This window comes from Podarcis gaigeae, assembly GCF_964106915.1.
Source record: "Podarcis gaigeae genome assembly, chromosome: 3".
NCBI classification, from domain to species: domain Eukaryota; kingdom Metazoa; phylum Chordata; class Lepidosauria; order Squamata; family Lacertidae; genus Podarcis; species Podarcis gaigeae.
The window spans coordinates 37,131,430-37,150,841 of record NC_139680.1 but is presented as its reverse complement, the minus strand read 5'-3'; the positions used below and the strand labels follow the sequence as shown (position 1 = coordinate 37,150,841).

Here is a 19,412-nt window from a genome sequence, read left to right as displayed (position 1 = left end):
TGGCTGGATGGGGTTCTTCTCTAAAGGAGCAGGCACTTCTTTTTATTGCTAATTATGTGTTTGGGTGAGTGACCTTCATGAATATAAATGCTGCTTAAAGAAGCAATACAAATCCTTTGGGTTCCTTTTTAGAAACAGCCCTAAATACAAATGACTGCATCAGCTGTCAATAAACATGAACCATTATCTAAGTTGTGCTCTAGGTTCTCGACTAGGTTCTACATAGGTAAAGGTACCCCTGCCCGTACAGGCCAGTCTTGACAGTCTCTAGGGTTGTGCGCTCATCTCACTCTAGAGGCCGGGAGCCAGCGCTATCTGCAGACACTTCCGGGTCACGTGGCCAGCGTGACGAAGCTGCTCTGGTGAACCGGCACCAGAGCAGCACACAGAAACGCTGTTTACCTTCCCGCTATAAAGCGGTACCTATTTATCTACTTGCACTTAAGGGTGCTTTCGAACTGCTAGGTGGGCAGGAGCTGGGACCGAACGAAGGGAGCTCACCCCACCGGGGGGATTCAAACCGCCGACCATGCGATCGGCAAGTCCTAGGCGCTGAGGTGTTACCCACAGAGCCACCCGCGTCCCAGGTTCTACATAACTAGCAATAAAAAGAAAATAATTTGTTTGGCATTATGTACAAGCCTATGTTTTCTCAAGTTAAGAGATTGAGTGATACATAAAACTGCTTACCAGGTAGAGGAAAATATCCACTCCACTGTGGAAGAAAAATATTTCTTCAAAGAAGCCATCCTTGACCAAGGTTTGGGAAAGGACAGTGGTACCTCGGGTTACATACGCTTCAGGTTACAGACTCCGCTAACCCAGAAATAGTACCTTGGGTTAAGAACTTTGCTTCTGGATGAGAACAGAAATTGTGCTCCGGCAGCGCAGTGGCAGCGGGAGGCCCCATTAGCTAAAGTGGTGCTTCAGGTTAAGAACAGTTTCAGGTTAAGAATGGACCTCTAGAACGAATGAAGTTCTTAACCCAAGGTACCACTGTATTTACTGGATGCTAAAGTGTTTTAAAAGGAACATTTTCCTTATAGAATTGAACCCACCTATTCTCCAAGTTTTCATTAGCTACATTCCTTGTTCCAAATTCTACTTAGCTATTGTTCACTTACATTTTTCTTGCCTTGATTTACTTAGTTTATTGCTTCTTATCTGTACAGATTAAGAATACATTAAAATAGGCAGAGAACACTACTATTTAATGAAAACTTGAGCTGAAAGTTAAAGTACGTAAACTAACTTGTGTATGAACAACCCCAGTGATTTGCCCATATCCAAATTACAGCAATATATAAACTCAGGTATATCTTAAAATATACTGGCATCACATATGTCCACTTACAATGGAAGTCTTTACATATGGGACAAACTATTTTGTTTTTTATTTTGATGATTTGTATACTGCTTAATCAGTCATCTCTAAGTGGTATACAGGAGATTCAATAAGACTAAAAATAACTTAAAAGTATAAATGCAGAATTTAAAAACCCACTGGGATAAAACTAATAGCTATTTGCCCTAGGTGACCAAAGCTGTTGCTTTGAGTAGGAAACACATTCATCTTACATTATGCACCATACATTCTTATTTATGCATCTATGTTAAGACATAAGTCAGTCCCTTACAAAACCATTTGAGTTTTCTCATCTTTTAGTAGAATCCTGCAAGACTCAGCCTAGCAATTTAATTAATTAATTAATCTAATCATAAATCTGCTACATACACATTAGTGTCCATCAATGCAAGCATCTACTAATTCTGGGGCACATGATCAGATTTATCTTCAAAGCATCATATCAGAATGTTGGCATCCGTCTGTCTCAAGAGACAATGAACTGTGCCTCCGGGGTGAAGTCAAACCGCTGTGTTAGTAGCATCAAAGTGACCGCCCCAGAATGCAAGCCTAGCCAGTGAGTATGGATCTCCCTGGATGCCCAGATGAGAAGACCCTACTGATGTGATCCAAAGGAAAGCAGAGCAGTATGTTTGGCACCAGCTTGGCTGCAGTAGAAGGAGGCGTACAATGCACCATCCAACCACCTTAGGGGCCCCACTCCAGATTTGTATAGGATTTACACCTTTGCTTTTTTCTTCTACTGAAGATATCCCACAAGGCAGCAGAGGTTTAGGATCAGTTTTCCTTCTCCTAGAAGGGCTACCATCTAGGAGATGCTGCTGGGTAGTTAATGTAAACCAGTGTGGCCCTTGAGTTAATGAAAATGTATGAAATGGCTGTCATCTCATCCAGTCCAGCATCCTGTCTGAACTATGTTGGGATAGAACTCTACCTATGTTCCAATGACCAGCCTTCTTGGCCTTCTTGATATTCTTTCCCACAGACTCAATTACTGATGCAGTTACAGCAATATGCCACAAAACCACAATATATCCATGCACTTCTGGAAATACCACCATATTAAGACCATTAAGCGAAGAGCTTAAAATAATGTTTTAATGATTTTAAAGATAAACCCATATACTTTTCCTAACTACAGGCTTAACATTCCTCAATCCATTTTTGTTGTTTCATCCCCTCTTGCTCATTTAATTCCATCCATAAATGGTTATGCTGTCATTATTTTATTTATAAATCATCAAAAAGAAGGAGGAAATAACAGCATCCAGTTTTCTTTCCTTGTTTCTTTCTAGGCTAGCACAAAAGCAGGCAATTGATCAATATAAGATGTGCCAAGCAGGCTTGAGCAGTTATTTGTTTTGCAGTGTCCAACATGGGAATTAATGATTTCACAACACATCCTGGATAACAAAAGTCATTCTCAGAGCCTTCTCTGACCCACAGACATTAAGGAGCAAAGTGTTAGAAAAATGTCATGCATTCATTGGACTGTATTAATAACACACCAGAACAGCTAGGCAATGCAGCCTATGAATTTCACTATGAACGCTTTTCAAATATATTCTAATGGATGCAGTTAAACTGTAATAACTCTACAGAGAACCAAAAAGAGAATCAATAAGCAAGGAAATCTTTCTAGTTGGACTACCTTTGATGGTATTATGTAGAATTAATAGATAATTTACTTCCATAAAAGCTGAAAAGATGTTACAAAAAGAAGTATTTTTCAACCTCAGTGGAGAAAATGAAGGAATACTTTAACTTAATTTTTCAAGATCCTTGTCTCAGTGGTAAGTTGAAAGCCATATAAATCACCACTGCTGGAAAAGCCACAGCTTCTGGAGGAATAAAGGATGGACAGGCTGCTTATTGGCAGCTGAAGGTCTTTAGGTATTAGTCTATAAAGCCATACAACTCTCCTCCCTCCCCACTGCATATTATTCTAGAAATTGAGACAACGTATGCTGCAGAGGAACTGCAAAATAAAAATAAAAATGAGAGGACAACTTAACTTTTTTCCCACTTGAAAATGATGTCATGCTTAAAAGTTCCAGCAGGTATTTGTGTGGCTTTCTTAGAGCACTTTGGCCCCATACCAGAGTGGTAGGCAATTTTCTGTTGATAGATGACTAAAGATTCTTTTGGAGATGGGGACTTGTGGATAGGCTGAGATATAGATTAAATATTAGAACTTTCTCCCTCCCCACCCCACCAGCCAAGACACTGTCAAACTATAAGGGCTAGAAGCATGGATTTCTTAGGATTACACTGGCTGTTCAAAACATTTTATGGACTGTTAAGCAGCCTGGACAGCATATTTTATGGGCCTCTGCTCTGGTAAACATGGAAATTCTTTTGTCTTGCCTTCATTGGTTACACATTCCTTTGGAGAACAGAGAATGAATACTGAACATGCATGTTTAGTGATAAAAAAAATCCAGCCCTCTCCCATCTCCTTATATAAGCTATATATACTGCCGTTGTTCTCTGTAAATGTATTCAACTATGATAATTACCAGCAATTGTTTCACTCCATCAGAATGCAGATTTGCAGTTCATATTATTAAAAAGCTTGTAACTTGTTCTGACCCTCACTGCCAGAAGCCAATCTACGATGCTATGATTACTGGCCACATAAATTAATTTTATTTGCCTTTAAGCTGTCACTTAATCTTTTAGTATCCATAATTGCTGCGTGAACAATAACTGCCACTCAAACCAAGATTCAGAGAACACAAATTTTATCATGATAATGAATGTTTTTTTAGCCCTCCCTCACTACAAAGGTGAGATGGGGGGGATTTTCCCCTATGAAAAACCCAAATACATCTTTTGCTGCATACCTGTTTGTTACTCCAGCCTAGTTTGTTAAGAATAACATTGAAGGTAAGGTTGGGAAATCAGAACAAAATTTATGTATGATGGTAAAATGTGTGTACGTAGAAAAATGGAAAATGTATACACAATAATTTTAAAAAGAAAAAGAAAAACCTGAATGTATTTGTTGTAATAAAACAAAATATATAAACACCAAACATTGTTACAGCTAATTTCAACATAATGAGGAATGGCTTTGAAGTTTTGCTGAAGGAGGGAAAGGCAATGTATGAGTGATCTTGCACATATGATTTTAATCCCTGGTGAAACATTGGAAGGGCATGCATGCCACAATCTTCCCTGCAGTGAGATGCATGTGCTGTCTGCATCCCACTGTGAGGAGAAAACAATTGTTAGCTATAGAAAAGGGATGCAGAAAGTCTAATCACTCTGAATGCAACTTCTATATTAACTGAATAATCACTGGAAAACATTTCTGTTGTCATTTTAATTTCGTGTTTAATCCAGCCTCCTTTTTCCTTGTAACCCATACCATGAAATCTTTCTCTTAAGCTTCTTTTATTCCCCTCTTCACTTCTTGGCATGCTCTGCTTACTCAATAGGATGCCTTTTCCTTCTGTACCATCACAGTCTGCATGGCCATCTGTATCGCTCCCCTTTTCTGTTTCTAATACTGAAACATTTGCAGCCCCATTTCCTAGCGGCACTTTCTTTTTCCAGATCATAGAGGCTACCCTTCCCCCCCCCCTCCCCAGGCACAATCATCTTTGTCTGCACCATCTCTCAGCTATCACCTCTTTCTTCATCCCAGAGGTCTTACCATATCTAATCTTAACCACATTCTAATCTTCATAAACCTGAAGTCTGAAGCCACTGTTTACTTCCATTTTTCTTTCTTCATCCTGCTCTCACACACACCCTTTCCTTCTTTCATTAAAAAATATGTGTGTTTGCTCCATTTCTGTCTCTATCTCACCTCTCTCTCACTTTATGCCTCCTTGGTTCAGCAGGAGCTCAATAGAAGTCCTTCACTATCCTAGCAATTCACCCTAGTGAAAGGGAAACCAGGGAAAGAGAAACCTATAGCATGGATGGCTGAACTGGGACCATTCCAGCACACAGTTCTGAATTTAGGGAAAGGAGTTCCAATGCAGACAATGCTCCAGCTGCACTGTTCCACTTATCACTGGATTTGGTATCCCAAGTCTACTCCCACTTACTGATGGGCTTGGGAGTGCCTTTGATTTTCCCAACAAGATATGGGAAAGGGTCATGGACAGCAAATATGTGTAATTCCTTCAAGAGGCTGCAAACACAAAAGACACATGTACACAGACCCCAATCAAGACTTGTGGGAGGGCTGCAGCTCAGTGGTAAAGAACATGAATTCCCTGGCACCTCCAGGTAGGTAAAGATGTCTGGAAAAGATTTCTGTCTGAAATTCTGGAGAGCTGCTGCCAGTAAGTAGAAACAACACTGATATAGATGGTCTGACTCAGTATAAGACAACTTCCTATGTTCTTAGGCCTGCATAAGAAGCACAAAGAGCAGATACACAAGTCGTTCATGCAGCTGCTTGCCCTGCTCCAGTGTAACATCAAGCACTGCTTAGTGACTGCAGCATCTATGGGAGAAGTGGACAAGCTGAGCTAAAAATCTTATACAGGGTCTGAAAAAAATGGCTACATATACTGTAGGTTAACTGAGAGACAGGAAACAAAACCCTAACTACAGTAGGAGTGACATGGGTTAACTGTGAATACTGAGCTAAGATTATTTGCTTAGCTTGGCAGGAAGTTCCCAATACAGTGGTACCTTGGTTTATGAATTTAATCCGTTTCAGAAGTCTGTTCTTAAACCAAAACCGTTCTTAAATTGAGGTGTGCTTTCCCTAATGAGGCCTCCCGCCGCTGGTGCCCTTCTACTGTTCAGTTTCTGTTCTTAGACCAAGGTAAAGTTCTCAAACCAAAACACTATTTCCAGTTTTGCAGAGTTTGTAAACAAATCATTCTTAAACCGGACTGTTCTTAAATCATTCTTAAACCGGATTGTTCTTAAAGAGGTCTGGTCTTAGATACAAAGGCTCAAAATAAAAGATCAGCCATCACTCCTTCAGGAATCCATGGACTATCACTTTCAGTAGTAAAACATGTTCTATTTCACAACTTAAAGAGCAATTCTTTCGACAAACAATCTCGGCACTCTTAATTCCTCTGGTTTTCTTCTGGACAAAAATAATCCTTTTATTTGTTAATAGCATCAATAGGAGCAAAAAGGGGGTGCTTCACAATAAAACAACAGCATCTTAGAACTCACTGCATTCCCATAAGTTGAACTAAACACACTGCTTTGATCAAATTAGTACCCATGTACAAATCAAAGAATAGGGCAGCTTCCATGCCTCCATTAATTCCTAGTACATTTCTCTGTACAAGGTTAAAACAATAACTGTCCCTGAAGAATTCACAACACTCTAGAAAACTAAAAGAGCAATTGGCAACAGTTGGCTGTACAGGATGATTTAAAACAGATTCGGAACCCTGCTATACTGTCATCTTATGCAAGCCAAGCTCCCTCTTATTAAAAGGCACAGCAAATCACTCTCCTTTTCCAGATAACTTGTGCCAGCTATTATTAGCACGAAAAGGCAGCTGGAAGAAGAGACCCAAGGCCATCCGAGAATGAGAGAATGGAAGTTTCTTTTCTCTTGTGGATACATTTGATGGAAGCTGTCATGAGCTTTTTTTTGTCTCATTAGTATTTCCAGCTGAGATTTCCATGCAATTCATGCTGCTAGGTAGCAGTGTCATATTTAAGCTTTCAGAATTATTCAAACGACTTCTATTTCATGCATTTTAAACACACATTAAAAATAGCAATATACAGAAAAAATATATTTTAATAAGAGAAAAAATTAGCTTACTTTTTCAACTCCTAAGCATTTCAAAGGTTTTTCTGGCTCTCTATCTTTCTTTTTCTCTTCCTTCCTTTTTTCCTTTTCCTTCTGTGGGAAAGATGTTCTGTTATCAGTTTTAGATACGACAATCATTTAAAAAACTGACAGCCATAGTTTCATCCAAGATAATGTTAATTTACTTAGGCATATTTATACCTTGCCTCTTAGCTGAAGCTCCGAAACTGGCGGAAAATATATTGCAAATACAATAAAATAAATAATACAATAGTTACTGTAACAGGGTAAAAGTGTACTTAAGTGGTCTCCCTTGTTCTTTGATGTTCCAATGGCCACTTAGCAGCTGAATTGGCTGGCCTGGAACTGACTGTTGAAGAGGCAGATATTGGTTGCTCTTAGGCCAAGACTTTTTTTACTTGCTTGTTGCTGCTTATGTCTTTCACAACGTCTGGCTCTTGAGACAAATGCATAGATTCCAAAAAGACACTCACTGAGGATTGCAGGATCACACTAAGCTCTCAAATATTTTCTTCAGATATAATAGTACAATGTCATAATCTGACTGTCTCTCACAGCAATTCAAATTCCTGATAAATGGTAGCGGTCTTACTCGGGTAATTTAAAGTACCCTAGGAAGACAATGAAATTGGGTTTCAGTACCATCCCGTCTTGTCAAGCCTCAAAACAGTGTAGCATTACACCTGCACTAACACTAACTGTGGAAAGGTATCAAAACTCCACAGAGGTAAAGGGTAAAGGGACCCCTGACCATTAGGTCCAGTCATGACCGACTCTGGGGTTGCGGTGCTCATCTCGCTTTATTGGCCAAGGGAGCCTGTGTACAGCTTCCGGGTCATGTGGCCAGCATGACTAGGCTGCTTCTGGCAAACCAGAGCAGCGCACTGAAACGCCATTTACCTTCCCGCCGGAGCGGTACCTATTTATCTACTTGCACTTTGACATGCTTTCGAACTGCTAGGTTGGCAGGAGCTGGGACCAAACAACGGGAGCAAACTCCATATACTATTGTAAAAGAACAGGAAACAGGTGGGATATTGACACAACCGCAACCTCAACTCTCAAACATGCAAGTTAAGTTTAGCTGAATGGATCTCTTCAGTTTACCTTAAAGGAGGGGTACAATAACACTTGTGGTTTAAATTAAAATGTTTACAGAGAAATCTTGGGATTGGCCTAGAGAATACTTTTCAACATTATTCAAATTCAACGTAGAAAGCATCTGCATGCAACAAGCACACAAGGAAGAGGAGATACCTCTATTTTGCTTTTCTCAGAAGCAGCTTGCAGAGAAGGAGAAGATGCCAGAGGTTGAGAAGCATCAGAGGAAGACATCTGTACAAAGCAGATGAAAGATGAGAAAAAGGAGCCAAGGCAGATTTCACGAAGACTACAGAATAACCATCAGTTTACTTTGCTCTTTCTCATTTACCAGAAGATACAGATGAAATACAGACAAGGCAGAACAGAGATGAAATTAGCGACACAAAACGTATGCATGTTGAGGACTACATGTTTTGGTTAACTTCGCTACTGAAAACATTAAGCATTTCAAGGAAGACCAATGAGAATTCAGAATACTTCCTCAGACCAACATAGCTATTTAACTAAAGCACACAAAATTTAACAATTGTGCAGAAGAGTACATGCTGGCTTGGTTTGCAAAGCATAGGTAAATTTAAAGGGACCCCTGACCGTTAGGTCCAATCGCAGACGACTCTGGGGTTGTGGCGCTCATCTCGCTTTTCTGGCCCAGCGAGCCGGCATACAGCTTCCGGGTCATGTGGCCAGCATGACAAAGCCGCTTCTGGCGAACCAGAGCAGCACACAGAAACACCGTTTACCTTCCCGCCGGAGCGGTACCTATTTATCTACTTGCACTTTGACGTGCTTTTGAACTGCTAGGTTGGCAAGAGCAGGGACCGAGCAACGGGAGCTCACCCCATCGCGGGGATTCGAACCGCCGACCTTCTGATCAGCAAGCCCTAGGCTCAGTGGTTTAGTCCACAGCGCCACCAGTGTCTTAGTGCAAAATAAGCTCCTAGAAAAGAGACTGCAACTGCTTTACTCCCTAGTCATTTTGTTGCTGCACTCAGCTACAGCATGTTTTGGTTTAACATTTCATCCAAACACAGGTTCATGGTTTAGCTCTTTCAAAAAAGGACATAAGCTGTCCTATGATTTACAGCTCATGGTTTTTCTGGAGGCAGGGGCGTAGAAAGTGGGGGTGGATCGCCCCAGCTGCCCTCACTGAGGGGGGTGACTTCTGGTGTGCTGCCCGACTATGACTCCCAAGGCTACCCCGAGCCGCCGGGGTAAGAGGGGGAAGCTGCGCTGCTTTGCCGGTGACATTCCCCCCTTCCACCTTCATTTTGACAGCTTGAGGGAGGCTTGGGAGCTGCAGGCAGGTGGCACACCGAATGTCCACCATGGGCGGCTCACTCCGCCCCTTGCTGCAGGGCACCCAAGCAGCTATCCCGCACCTGGGAGGGCACCTGCTGCGCCACGCCCCCCTCGGGAGTGTGCCCACCCTGGGCGGCACGGGCATATGCTCTGCCACTGTCTGGAGGGAGTCCAGGTTCAGATGACACTAAGTCAAACTGCAGCTCAGGACGGCACAGCAGAAAAACAACCAGGGAGGAGCAAAGCTGCTGCCATCTCCTCTACTGGCACCTCCACATTCACTTCTTTGCACTAAGCCGTGGTTTGGGCTTAGCATTACATGCAAATTACATGCAGTTACCTCTTCATCTTTTAAAAAAATTTACTACAGCTTTTTCAAAAGGCAATTTCTTAAAAAATCAATAGTGAATGCTTTATGGATGAATTCACCAGAATATAAAATAAGAAATGAACTTGGATAAGATCACATCACAAGCACGAGGGAAAATAATTACATTTCATCCATTGTTCAGTTTTATCCAGTGTGACTGTTGAAATATTAATGTCCTGAAACTGAAAATGAACACTGTCCCATGGGGAAGGGGAAGGAGGCAAAGGCGTCTTTGTTCTTGCTCATTCTAACAGAATTATTTATTTAAAGATTGAAGCAAAATAACTCGGAACTCTAAATGTATAACTTTCAAATAAAGCACTCCATTTCGAAACAGTAAAGGAAAAAATCTTCTTAGTTAATAAGGAACAGCCTTCTAACCATAAACTGCCGGGTGTGTTATAATGCAGTTTGTATAGTCTTTTGAGAATTTCTACATACACCTGTAATCAGCAGGGTATTTTCAGCATTCAACAAAGTATTATTCAGCTTGTTTATGAGCAGATGCAATTATCCCTTGAAATTTACTGCAGTATTTTCAGAAATTTCCATAAACTCCCAAAGAGCAGTCACAATCAGAAGGCCTAAGAAAGCCCATTGTTACCTTTTAGTAATAAACTTTTGAGCTCCTACAAAGTAGAGGTGTAGGAGCCTTGAAATGCCAAATCCATCAGCCCAAGCTTTTCAGTTATTTCCAGAAACAATGCAGGCAAGACAGCACCACAGATGGGACTTTCTGCATGCAAAGCATGTTCTCCACCACTGAGCAACCGCCTCTCTAAATAAACAACGGCCAACTCTTGACATTACTAAGAGGCCCCACAAGCCACATGTGATATTAAAAATTCTGCTGGCAACATCTCATTGTAACACTTGGAACCACAGTGCTTTGATTAACAACTTCATTTCACTTCTATTCTCAAATTGTTACTCTGTATTTTCTATTTTTTGATTACTGCAAACTATTTTTAATATTTAACTCTCTCAAACAATAGTATTTGTTGAGGGTAGGAACATAACTTAGCAGTTTGTCTATATGAAAAATTCTATTTTGCTGTGATTATTCCACTTCAAGAGCACTAAATGGTTTGGTGTTTTTTTAATGTCCACAACCCTGTGAGTATATATGTATATAAAATTACAAGACACTGCTGGGCTATGCTGGACCCCACCCCTGGAGCAGTTTTTATTGTATGGCAAATTTGCAACACTGGTTTCTCTTCTGAGTCCAGCATTTCACCTATGAACAATTCCATTTTATCCCCCAAGGCATTTTGTTAGACCTAAGATGCATTTAAATTAACACTGTGAGGTCCAATGTACCCAAACAGCTTTTGTTTTAGCATCATGTGCGAACAAGGCCACAAGGTAAGTCAAACAATGGCTTAGCAAGAATGAGCAAGCAAGTTGGTACCTGGTGACTTTGCTCCTCAAGGTTACTTGCTTGTTCTCACTAAGGAATAATTTGGCCTAGCATTACAAGCAAATTGGGGCTATTTTTTTTGGAATATGAAAATAATAAGATTTTTTTAAAAAAAATGTTAAACCAAAGTCATTTTGAATAGGCAACTATTTTCAGCTAGGATTATAATGAATCTGTTGGCTCCCAAAAGCAAATTAATATTATCTTTTAAAATGGTGTATTAGGATTTTTAAAAGGTAAAAGGTCAGTCCACCAAGTAAAAGTTGTAGTAATATGACCAATGGGCTGATATAGATCACTGCACAGCAAAATTCCAATACTGAATTCAGGCAGAGGAATATAGGGATGCCTTCTGTAAGTAGAGCCACACTGCCTACCTTCAAGCAGACAGGTAGCAAAATAAAAATAAAAATGTGTTATTTACATTTCAAGTTACCCCCTCCCAAAAGGAGCTTGGTCAACAAGACAACACATAACCAACTTATGGAGTTCATTGCCATGAGAATAGCAAGTGCTCACTAGGTCAAATGACTTCTCAGAAGGTCTAGAAGGATTCCTGGAAGTTAAGTATGGTAATCAGCCATAACAGCAGAGCTGATCATAACAAAGGATTGCCAGCTCAGCCATGCAAATTGGTGGCCACTGTCAGGGGATACAATGTTTGGCTAGAGGAACCCCTGTTCTGATTCAGCAAAGCAATTTTCATTTTACAGTTAATGAGTTTACATGCCCAAGTTCTTTTCAGTAGCAAAGGTTCTCGTGAGCCTTGAAGGAACACCTATCAGTACCCCACCCATCAGTTTAGAGTCACAAATACTTGACAGCAGGTTTCAATCATGTTCCTCTTCATTCTCCCTAAGAGCTTCTCAACTTCTAGGCATGGTACAGTACTTTATTTTTCAAGCAAGTCATTGAACCAATTCTATGATTAACGATAATCAGTTTTTTCCTGTCTCTGTACTGACAGGGTTGGTCTTTTATAATATGTCAATAGGGAAACTTTTTTGCCCTTAGTGGCCAATTTTGACAGGTGGGTGGAACAAGCACAGCATGTAAATCACATGGTGTTGTGATATCACATAACTGGTAAGCGTCCTGTTCACTTCTTAAAATCCATGCACAGTGATTGCAGAAGTGACAGGAAGGGGAGGAATCGTAGAATTGTAGAGTTGGAAGGAACCCTGGGGGTCAAATGGTCCAACTCCCTGCCATGCAGAAATCTCAGTTAAAGCATACATGACAGCTAGTCGTCCAACCTCTACTTAAAAACTTCCAAGCAAGGAGAGCCCACCACCTCCTGAGGTAGTCTGTTCCACTGTTGAACAGCTCTTACTGTCAGAAAGTTCTTCCTGGCTTCCACAGGGTAGCCCAAAATGCCTCTGATTTCCCATCCTGCTACAGCTGCCCCATGCCCTATCCCATGCCTTGTGAGAGGGATCCATCAACTTCCAGGAGCAGCTTTGTTAGGCGGATCACACTGGGCTGTGGAGGTGGGGAGCAATCACTTAAAATATGTCATAGTATGCATAATTTAACTCTATGACAACATGCACATGTTAAACCAAAATTCAGAAGAAATCGATCGTTTACTTACACTGCTGACATTAACAGCATTTTTGTCATAGTATTTCTTCTTCTCGTATTTATCCCTGATGAAAAATTCCACAGCTCTGAGATCAGATAACTTAAGGAAGACAGAACACAGACCAAACTAAAGAGGGTTTACAGTACAAAACATTTAATTCCCAGTTATATCCTAGATAAGATCTTTAAAGCTAGAAGTAGAGCACACACATTCAATTTTAATTAGTATTTTAGCAGGGTCTCATTCAATGCTTGATTTTATATAAGCACACCTTAATACATCGAGCCTTCTAGCATAAATTCTTTTCAACTACATCTCAAAATGCATGTGAGGAGTGACTATATGATCAGCATTAGTAAGCAAAAAAACCCCCAGCTCTCTAAATTTTCCCCAACTTTTCTAGTTCAGAGTCGAAAAAGTTAGGGAGGTGCACTTTCTTGACTAATGTAGTCACACCTATGCTATGCACAGTTAATGCTTCCCTGCTGGCAATCAATGGGCTAGGGGTAATTAAAAAAACAAACAAACAGTTTTTATAGTTCCAAGCATGTTCAGAAGTCTTCATTTCAGTAAGTTAGAACTAAAAGCCCTGAACTTTAGCTAGCCTTGTTGTCTGACATTCTCCCTTCCCCTCCACAACTCTGGTAACACTTGGAGACAGGTCAGGGGAAAGGCACTGTTAGAGGTGTGCCACAAAGCCGTTATAAATCATGTCAGAATGGATGGGTGCTAGTGCTGGCTCTGAACTGAGTGGACTACCTTCCAAACTCTGTTTCCAAAATGTGTTACCATCACTAGTACATAGGGATGGTAGATGCCTCAGAGATTGTCCAACAAAAGACAGGGGTAGAGGTCACCTGGGTTACGCTTATTTGTGATTTTTTTTTGCACTACTAAAAGTGATCTACTAGACCAAGCTCTTTATCGTAATATTTCTACATATTTAGCAGTATTTAACCAAATGTTATCTATGAATATATTATTATTTGGAATAAACTAAAAACTGTCTCATAATTCATTGGAAACCAATCATCCAGTATTTTTTCTTGTTTTTACTCCTTTTCAATTTAATCACTCTATGCATGGTAGAATATAATCATGTACGTTGTAATAATACTCAAATTACTATTGCCTTCTCCCAGTATGGGCAGTGCACAAAGGATACTGATCTGTTTGTGGTCTTCGAAAGTTCTCTGGTAGATTAGCTTCATAGAGTAGCCTTGCCTTGGTATTTCCCATCTCCTGCATGCACTAAAAGCAATAGTAAAAGAAAAAAGATGGACCATTTTAATTCTTATTGAACACACAGCCATTGAAGTCATAACCATTTGTACGTGAAAGTCATTACTATCAAGATCAATGGGACTTTTGAGTATTTATAGTTTGAAGTGGCTTGTAAATGTGCAACTATTCAAGCAACTACTTTTGTAGTCATTTTTCGCAAGTATCATAATATTCTGGCTTTAGGCCTTTTCATGAAATCTTCTCATGGAATTATATTCTGCAAAAGCAACAGTGCTGACATGCCTTGTATGCTTCTGCAAGGTAAAACTTTCAAACAACGAAAATCCTATGATTCTTGACTGATTTCTTGCTAAGCATAGCAAAACCTTGTGGAAGGATTTCAGAGTTCTGCACTGTTACAAGGAGCAGTCAAGATTAATAAATGGAAGATTTAAAAAAAATATGGCAAAAGAACCCTCATTTTGTCAGTTTCTCCTTTTTTCCTTTGACAGCAGATAACTATTTTAAGCATAAGTAACATGTGCATAAGTTTTGTCTTGTTGGGATAAGGTTGCATAGTACTGCCTAAGCAATGCTAAATTCTATTGTAAGTTTTTGGTAGGGAGATATTATCAGGCACTTTTAGTGTTGAGGAAATGGTAATATCCCTGTTGAAAATGTTTCCACTACCATAAAATATACTGCACACTGCTTTTATACCATAACATAAATTGCTTCTATATTTTTGATGTTGCAAATACTGTATTTTTGACAATTTTGCTTAAAATGCCTTTTGATAATTAAATGTCACGTTTTTAAAAAATTTATAGAATTCTACTTTAAGTGTATTAATGGACAAAATGATAGTTGACAGGAACAGGTCATCAGGCTAAGTGAAGTTATGTTTTTGTTGAAAAGCTGGATAATGTAACACAAGTGAAATGCTCCTGTAAACTGAAAATCCTTAAAGACTGTCGTCAGAAACATTGAAAAATAGTGGCTATTTTGAGATAAGACAAAACAGGACTGATTTATCAAACATTCTTGTGACACCCTCCAAAAAGGCGTCTTCTTTTGGAGAATTGCCAGGGTGCATCTTGATTATCAAAACAACTGGGACGATGCTCCCTCTTTCTTCAGCCTGAAAAACTGAAACTGATACTATTACCACCCTGATTATTAATAAGGGCAATATGAGGTTCTCTCTGCCTTCAGTAAAAATCACCACTTTTTTTTAAAAAAAATTGCAATATACAACTTGATTGGGATCATGTTCTGAATATGGAAGAAGCCCTAAAAAAAATGGGAGAAACTATGCCAAAATGGATCAGGCTCTGAACAAGTGAACAAAATAGAGGGCCAAAAGTTTCAGGGCATCATTCACTTTATTGGCTAGAAAGCTTTTAATACTGTTAAGACTATGCAAGTTGCCACAATACAAGTTTGGCAACACAAAGACAAGCCATTATTAGCATGAAAAATCAATCCATTTCATTATTCTTTTCACACAGAAAATCGCAGCTGTCATGTGGAAGCAGTTTCAAACAGCCTTAAATATGTAGTCTTGATATTTTAAGTAGATATGAATACTGAAATCCACAAGGGAAGCAAACATAGTGGCTGCCACGTAGTGTCCTCCTAACGAAAATGCCTCTAACTAAATAACAGTTGTTGGTCCTTTTTTTTTTAAAGGTGGGCAAGAATAATCCATTTTACCAATTAAGCTTGTGAAATAAACTTTCCAGAAGATTTCTGCTGCCCCCACTACAACTTTAGTTTTCTTTACCTGTATTTGTTCTGGTGTCCATTGGTCCAAGTTGACAGACTTGACCCTTGATATATGAACCCCCAGATTTCGATGAATTCCAGCACATCTGATACAAATAAAGACACCTGTGTTCCAGGAAGCCCATCGTGGACCTATGGGAAATAACTGATATGAAAATATTGCAAGATCTGGCTATGTTTTAAAATAAGCTTTATTTCGGGCATATAAATGCAACTGTCAGCCTGCACAGTTGAAGACTATCATTCAGACAGTCCTTTTGCACATATTACTGCATGTAGGCCTTTGCTTTTACTTCCCAGGCAGTGGCCCATTTGCATAGCATCACAAATTGCTTTTCCAACTCTAGGAAGATAATAATATCTAGCAGTCCATTGGATCAAAGTCTTCTAGAGTTATAGTTCAGTGGTTGCCAATCCAGCACCCTTGGTTGCCATGGCACCTGTGAAGGCTTCCAATGGTGCATGTTGGCAGGTGTCCCAGACTCTGAGCTTTCATTTTTTTAAATCTCTAGCTCTCTTAGAAAGAAAGATATTGGGACAAAATGGGCAGTTCCATTCATTCATTTTCTATACCACCCTTCACTGGAGGATCACAGGGCAGTTTACAATATAAAAGCACAAAAATACATACCATAATAACAAACACAAACAATAATCCCCCCTGCCCCCAGTTTAAAAGGCAATAGATTGTTTAATTAGCCAAAGGCCTGTTGCCTAAAAATATGTAATGACGGTACCAGGCGAGCATCCCTGGGGAGAGCATTCCACAAGTGGGGAGCCACCACAGAAAAAGCCCATTCTCGTGTTGTCGCCCTCCGGGCCTCTCGCGGAGGGGGCATGTGAAGGGCTCAAATTATGATTGCAGGGTCCAGGTTGGTTCATACGGGGAGAGGTGGTCTTTGGGGTATTGAGAATTGTGTGAAATGTGGGTAGTGTAGTACCCTATGGCTGTGTGGTAGGATGTGTAAGTGGAAATTATATGAATGGTTGCTTGACCAAATTCTTTTAGTGCTAGAAGGGAAAACAGGCAATCTGCAAAACATAAGGAATAGTCCCCTGGTTACACCTACACTGACCTAAGATGACATGAATGTGGGGTGCCATAGGAAACTGATTCACATGATAAAACACAAGCACATGTGGCCCTTTTCTTACGTCACAGATTTAAATTCCATAATGGTCTCAACAAAGTTAAGTTGAACTCTTATTAACAAAAGATTTTTGTATGTTTTTGAAAATTAAAGGAAGTTGTAATGGGATGATAACCCAAACAACAGATTTGTTGGGTAGAACTGCCTCAGGTAAAAGGCACATTCAAATGGTAGATCTTATTTACTTGATCCGTGAAATTTTCAGTGCTACTTCATGACAGAATAACACACACCAACTGTTTTCACATGGCATTTTATCATTATTTATATTGCCCATCTGTATGTTTTGAATATAAGCCTATGTATTGGACTACACATTTCATTTAAAAACAATAACATCCTTCTAATTCATTTAACATTTACAACTAATGCACTCAATGATAAAATATGTTATCAGCACCACATGTGAAAGTCACCAAATCGCAAAAACAAATTTAAGGATGACTTATGCCTTTACAAGTATCCAGCTAGCATCATAGCCAAACATTGGAGAGACCTGTCAGGAGTAAGCATGGACTAATGATATCAAATAGTATGGGAAGCAGCCTTATTACAAAAACTAACCAATAAACTGAAAATGACATGGGGACAAATAGAAGATGCCTCCACCCCAGTATGGTTCCCCTTTATCACATACATAGCCCAGCAAGTCAACAACAAGAATCCATCGACAGCATATGTATCAATCTGGCTACCTGATGCAAAAATCCACACACACACAAAAACAAATCTCACTACAGCCAACCAAACACAACCAACCACACCCTAGGCCACCCCAACCTCTCTCACCACCAAGGAAATACAACAAGTGAATAGTAAGAGAACCCCACACATACACTAAGTAGAAGAATAGAAGCAGAACCACCTGAGCCCACCCCACTCACCATTCCTCCTCCCCCTCTTTTCTTCCCAACCTAATACTACATGCAACACTAATGTCTCACAACAAATGAAACTGATCTGTAGAAAACGCAACTTGAAAAAAGAGACAATGCAAGTATTTTTGTAAACTAAAATAGATGGATGGATGGATAGATAGATATAGTATCCAGCTTCCTCCTTTCCAAGGGTGCAAATGCTACTGCAAGGGAGAGAAGATGATGAAGGAGAAAAGTCCCAGCAAATTTGTTATACCCCATAAGGACTTATAGCCTGCTGTGTCGCAGCTACTTCCAGAGAAGTCGTAATTTATATGAAAGACTGTCACAGCTGGTGGGCCACTCTCTTTTATTTAGTCTCAGCCTTTAGTATTTGGGCTAGAAAAGATCCTAAGTAATGGCTATATTCTTTTTTGTTATGCTGGTACAGCAATAAAACACTCATAATGGAATTCCCCCCCCAACAAAAAATAATTCTGTCAATGCAGTCTTAAGTTTATAAATTTAATTAAAGTAAGGGTGGCCAATGTGGTGCCCTCCAGATGTTATGTACAGCAACTCCCAATATTGATGGCCATTGGTCATATTGTTGAGAGTTGACAACATCTGCCAGTACACTGATTTAAAGAATTTTCCCTGCGAGCTTTCAGCTAATATGCTTCCAGAGCAGCTTAAAAATTGTCACTAACCAATGAGATAGTTCCTGCCAGTAGGCTCACAATCTGAAAGACTCAAAAGAAAAAACAGGGATGGGGACGGTGAAAGGAAAAGCAAACACAAACACTTGCAGTGATTGAAAAAAAGTTTGGCTGAGTGTGATTAGCTTTCTCCAAACTAACCAAAAGATGTTACCAAGGTTTGTGCTACAGTTTACATCTTGTGGCTTGTCTAGGAGAGCTCTAGGTTTGAAGACATTCTAAGACAAACTATGATTTAGCTCAGTGTAGAAGCAGAATGACCAGGGAGGAACAAAGGAGCAGCAATCTCTCTCCAGAAGCCTGCACATTCATGCTAAGCCATGGTTGCAAACCATAATGTGCAAACCAGGCCATAGCTGGTCTTGGATCAAAGACAACGAAGTGGCCCTGCTTCCCATCTCACCCTTTGTTATAGTCTGATGGATTGCCTGCTGCTGTATTTTGCTCTGTTTCTGGTTGGATTTTTTTTGAGCTGTTTTTTCTGCTATGAGTTGGAATCAATTTATAATAGCTTAAGATTAGCTTGAGCTTTGTTCACCAATATTGCTTGTCAAGAGACTGGCAGAAAGATGCAATTTTATATCATATTATCGTTTGCAACTTTTAAATTTTGTAATTGGTGTTTTTGTCCTGATACTGGTCATTGACCGTCATGAAACGACTTGCATTTGCACTGTTAGAGTACCTCTGAAGCCTACCAAAAGGTCTGAAACTCATAGTGAGCACATCTGTGGCAAATCCAAAATTGCATGT

The 19,412-nt window shown here is 39.9% G+C and overlaps 1 protein-coding gene across 1 annotated transcript in view; it reads right to left on the bottom strand.

Annotated features, from left to right (window-relative positions):
* The window catches only part of SMAP1 (small ArfGAP 1), a 78,806-nt gene that overhangs the window by 45,534 nt on the left and 13,860 nt on the right, over positions 1 to 19,412 (bottom strand). The window contains exons 2-4 of the mRNA XM_083730687.1: positions 15,931 to 16,064; positions 14,086 to 14,171; positions 12,930 to 13,005 (exon numbers count right to left, since the gene is read on the bottom strand). Coding sequence (XP_083586813.1) covers positions 12,930 to 13,005; positions 14,086 to 14,171; positions 15,931 to 16,064 — 296 coding nt within the window. The remainder of the gene's footprint in view (positions 1 to 12,929; positions 13,006 to 14,085; positions 14,172 to 15,930; positions 16,065 to 19,412) is intronic.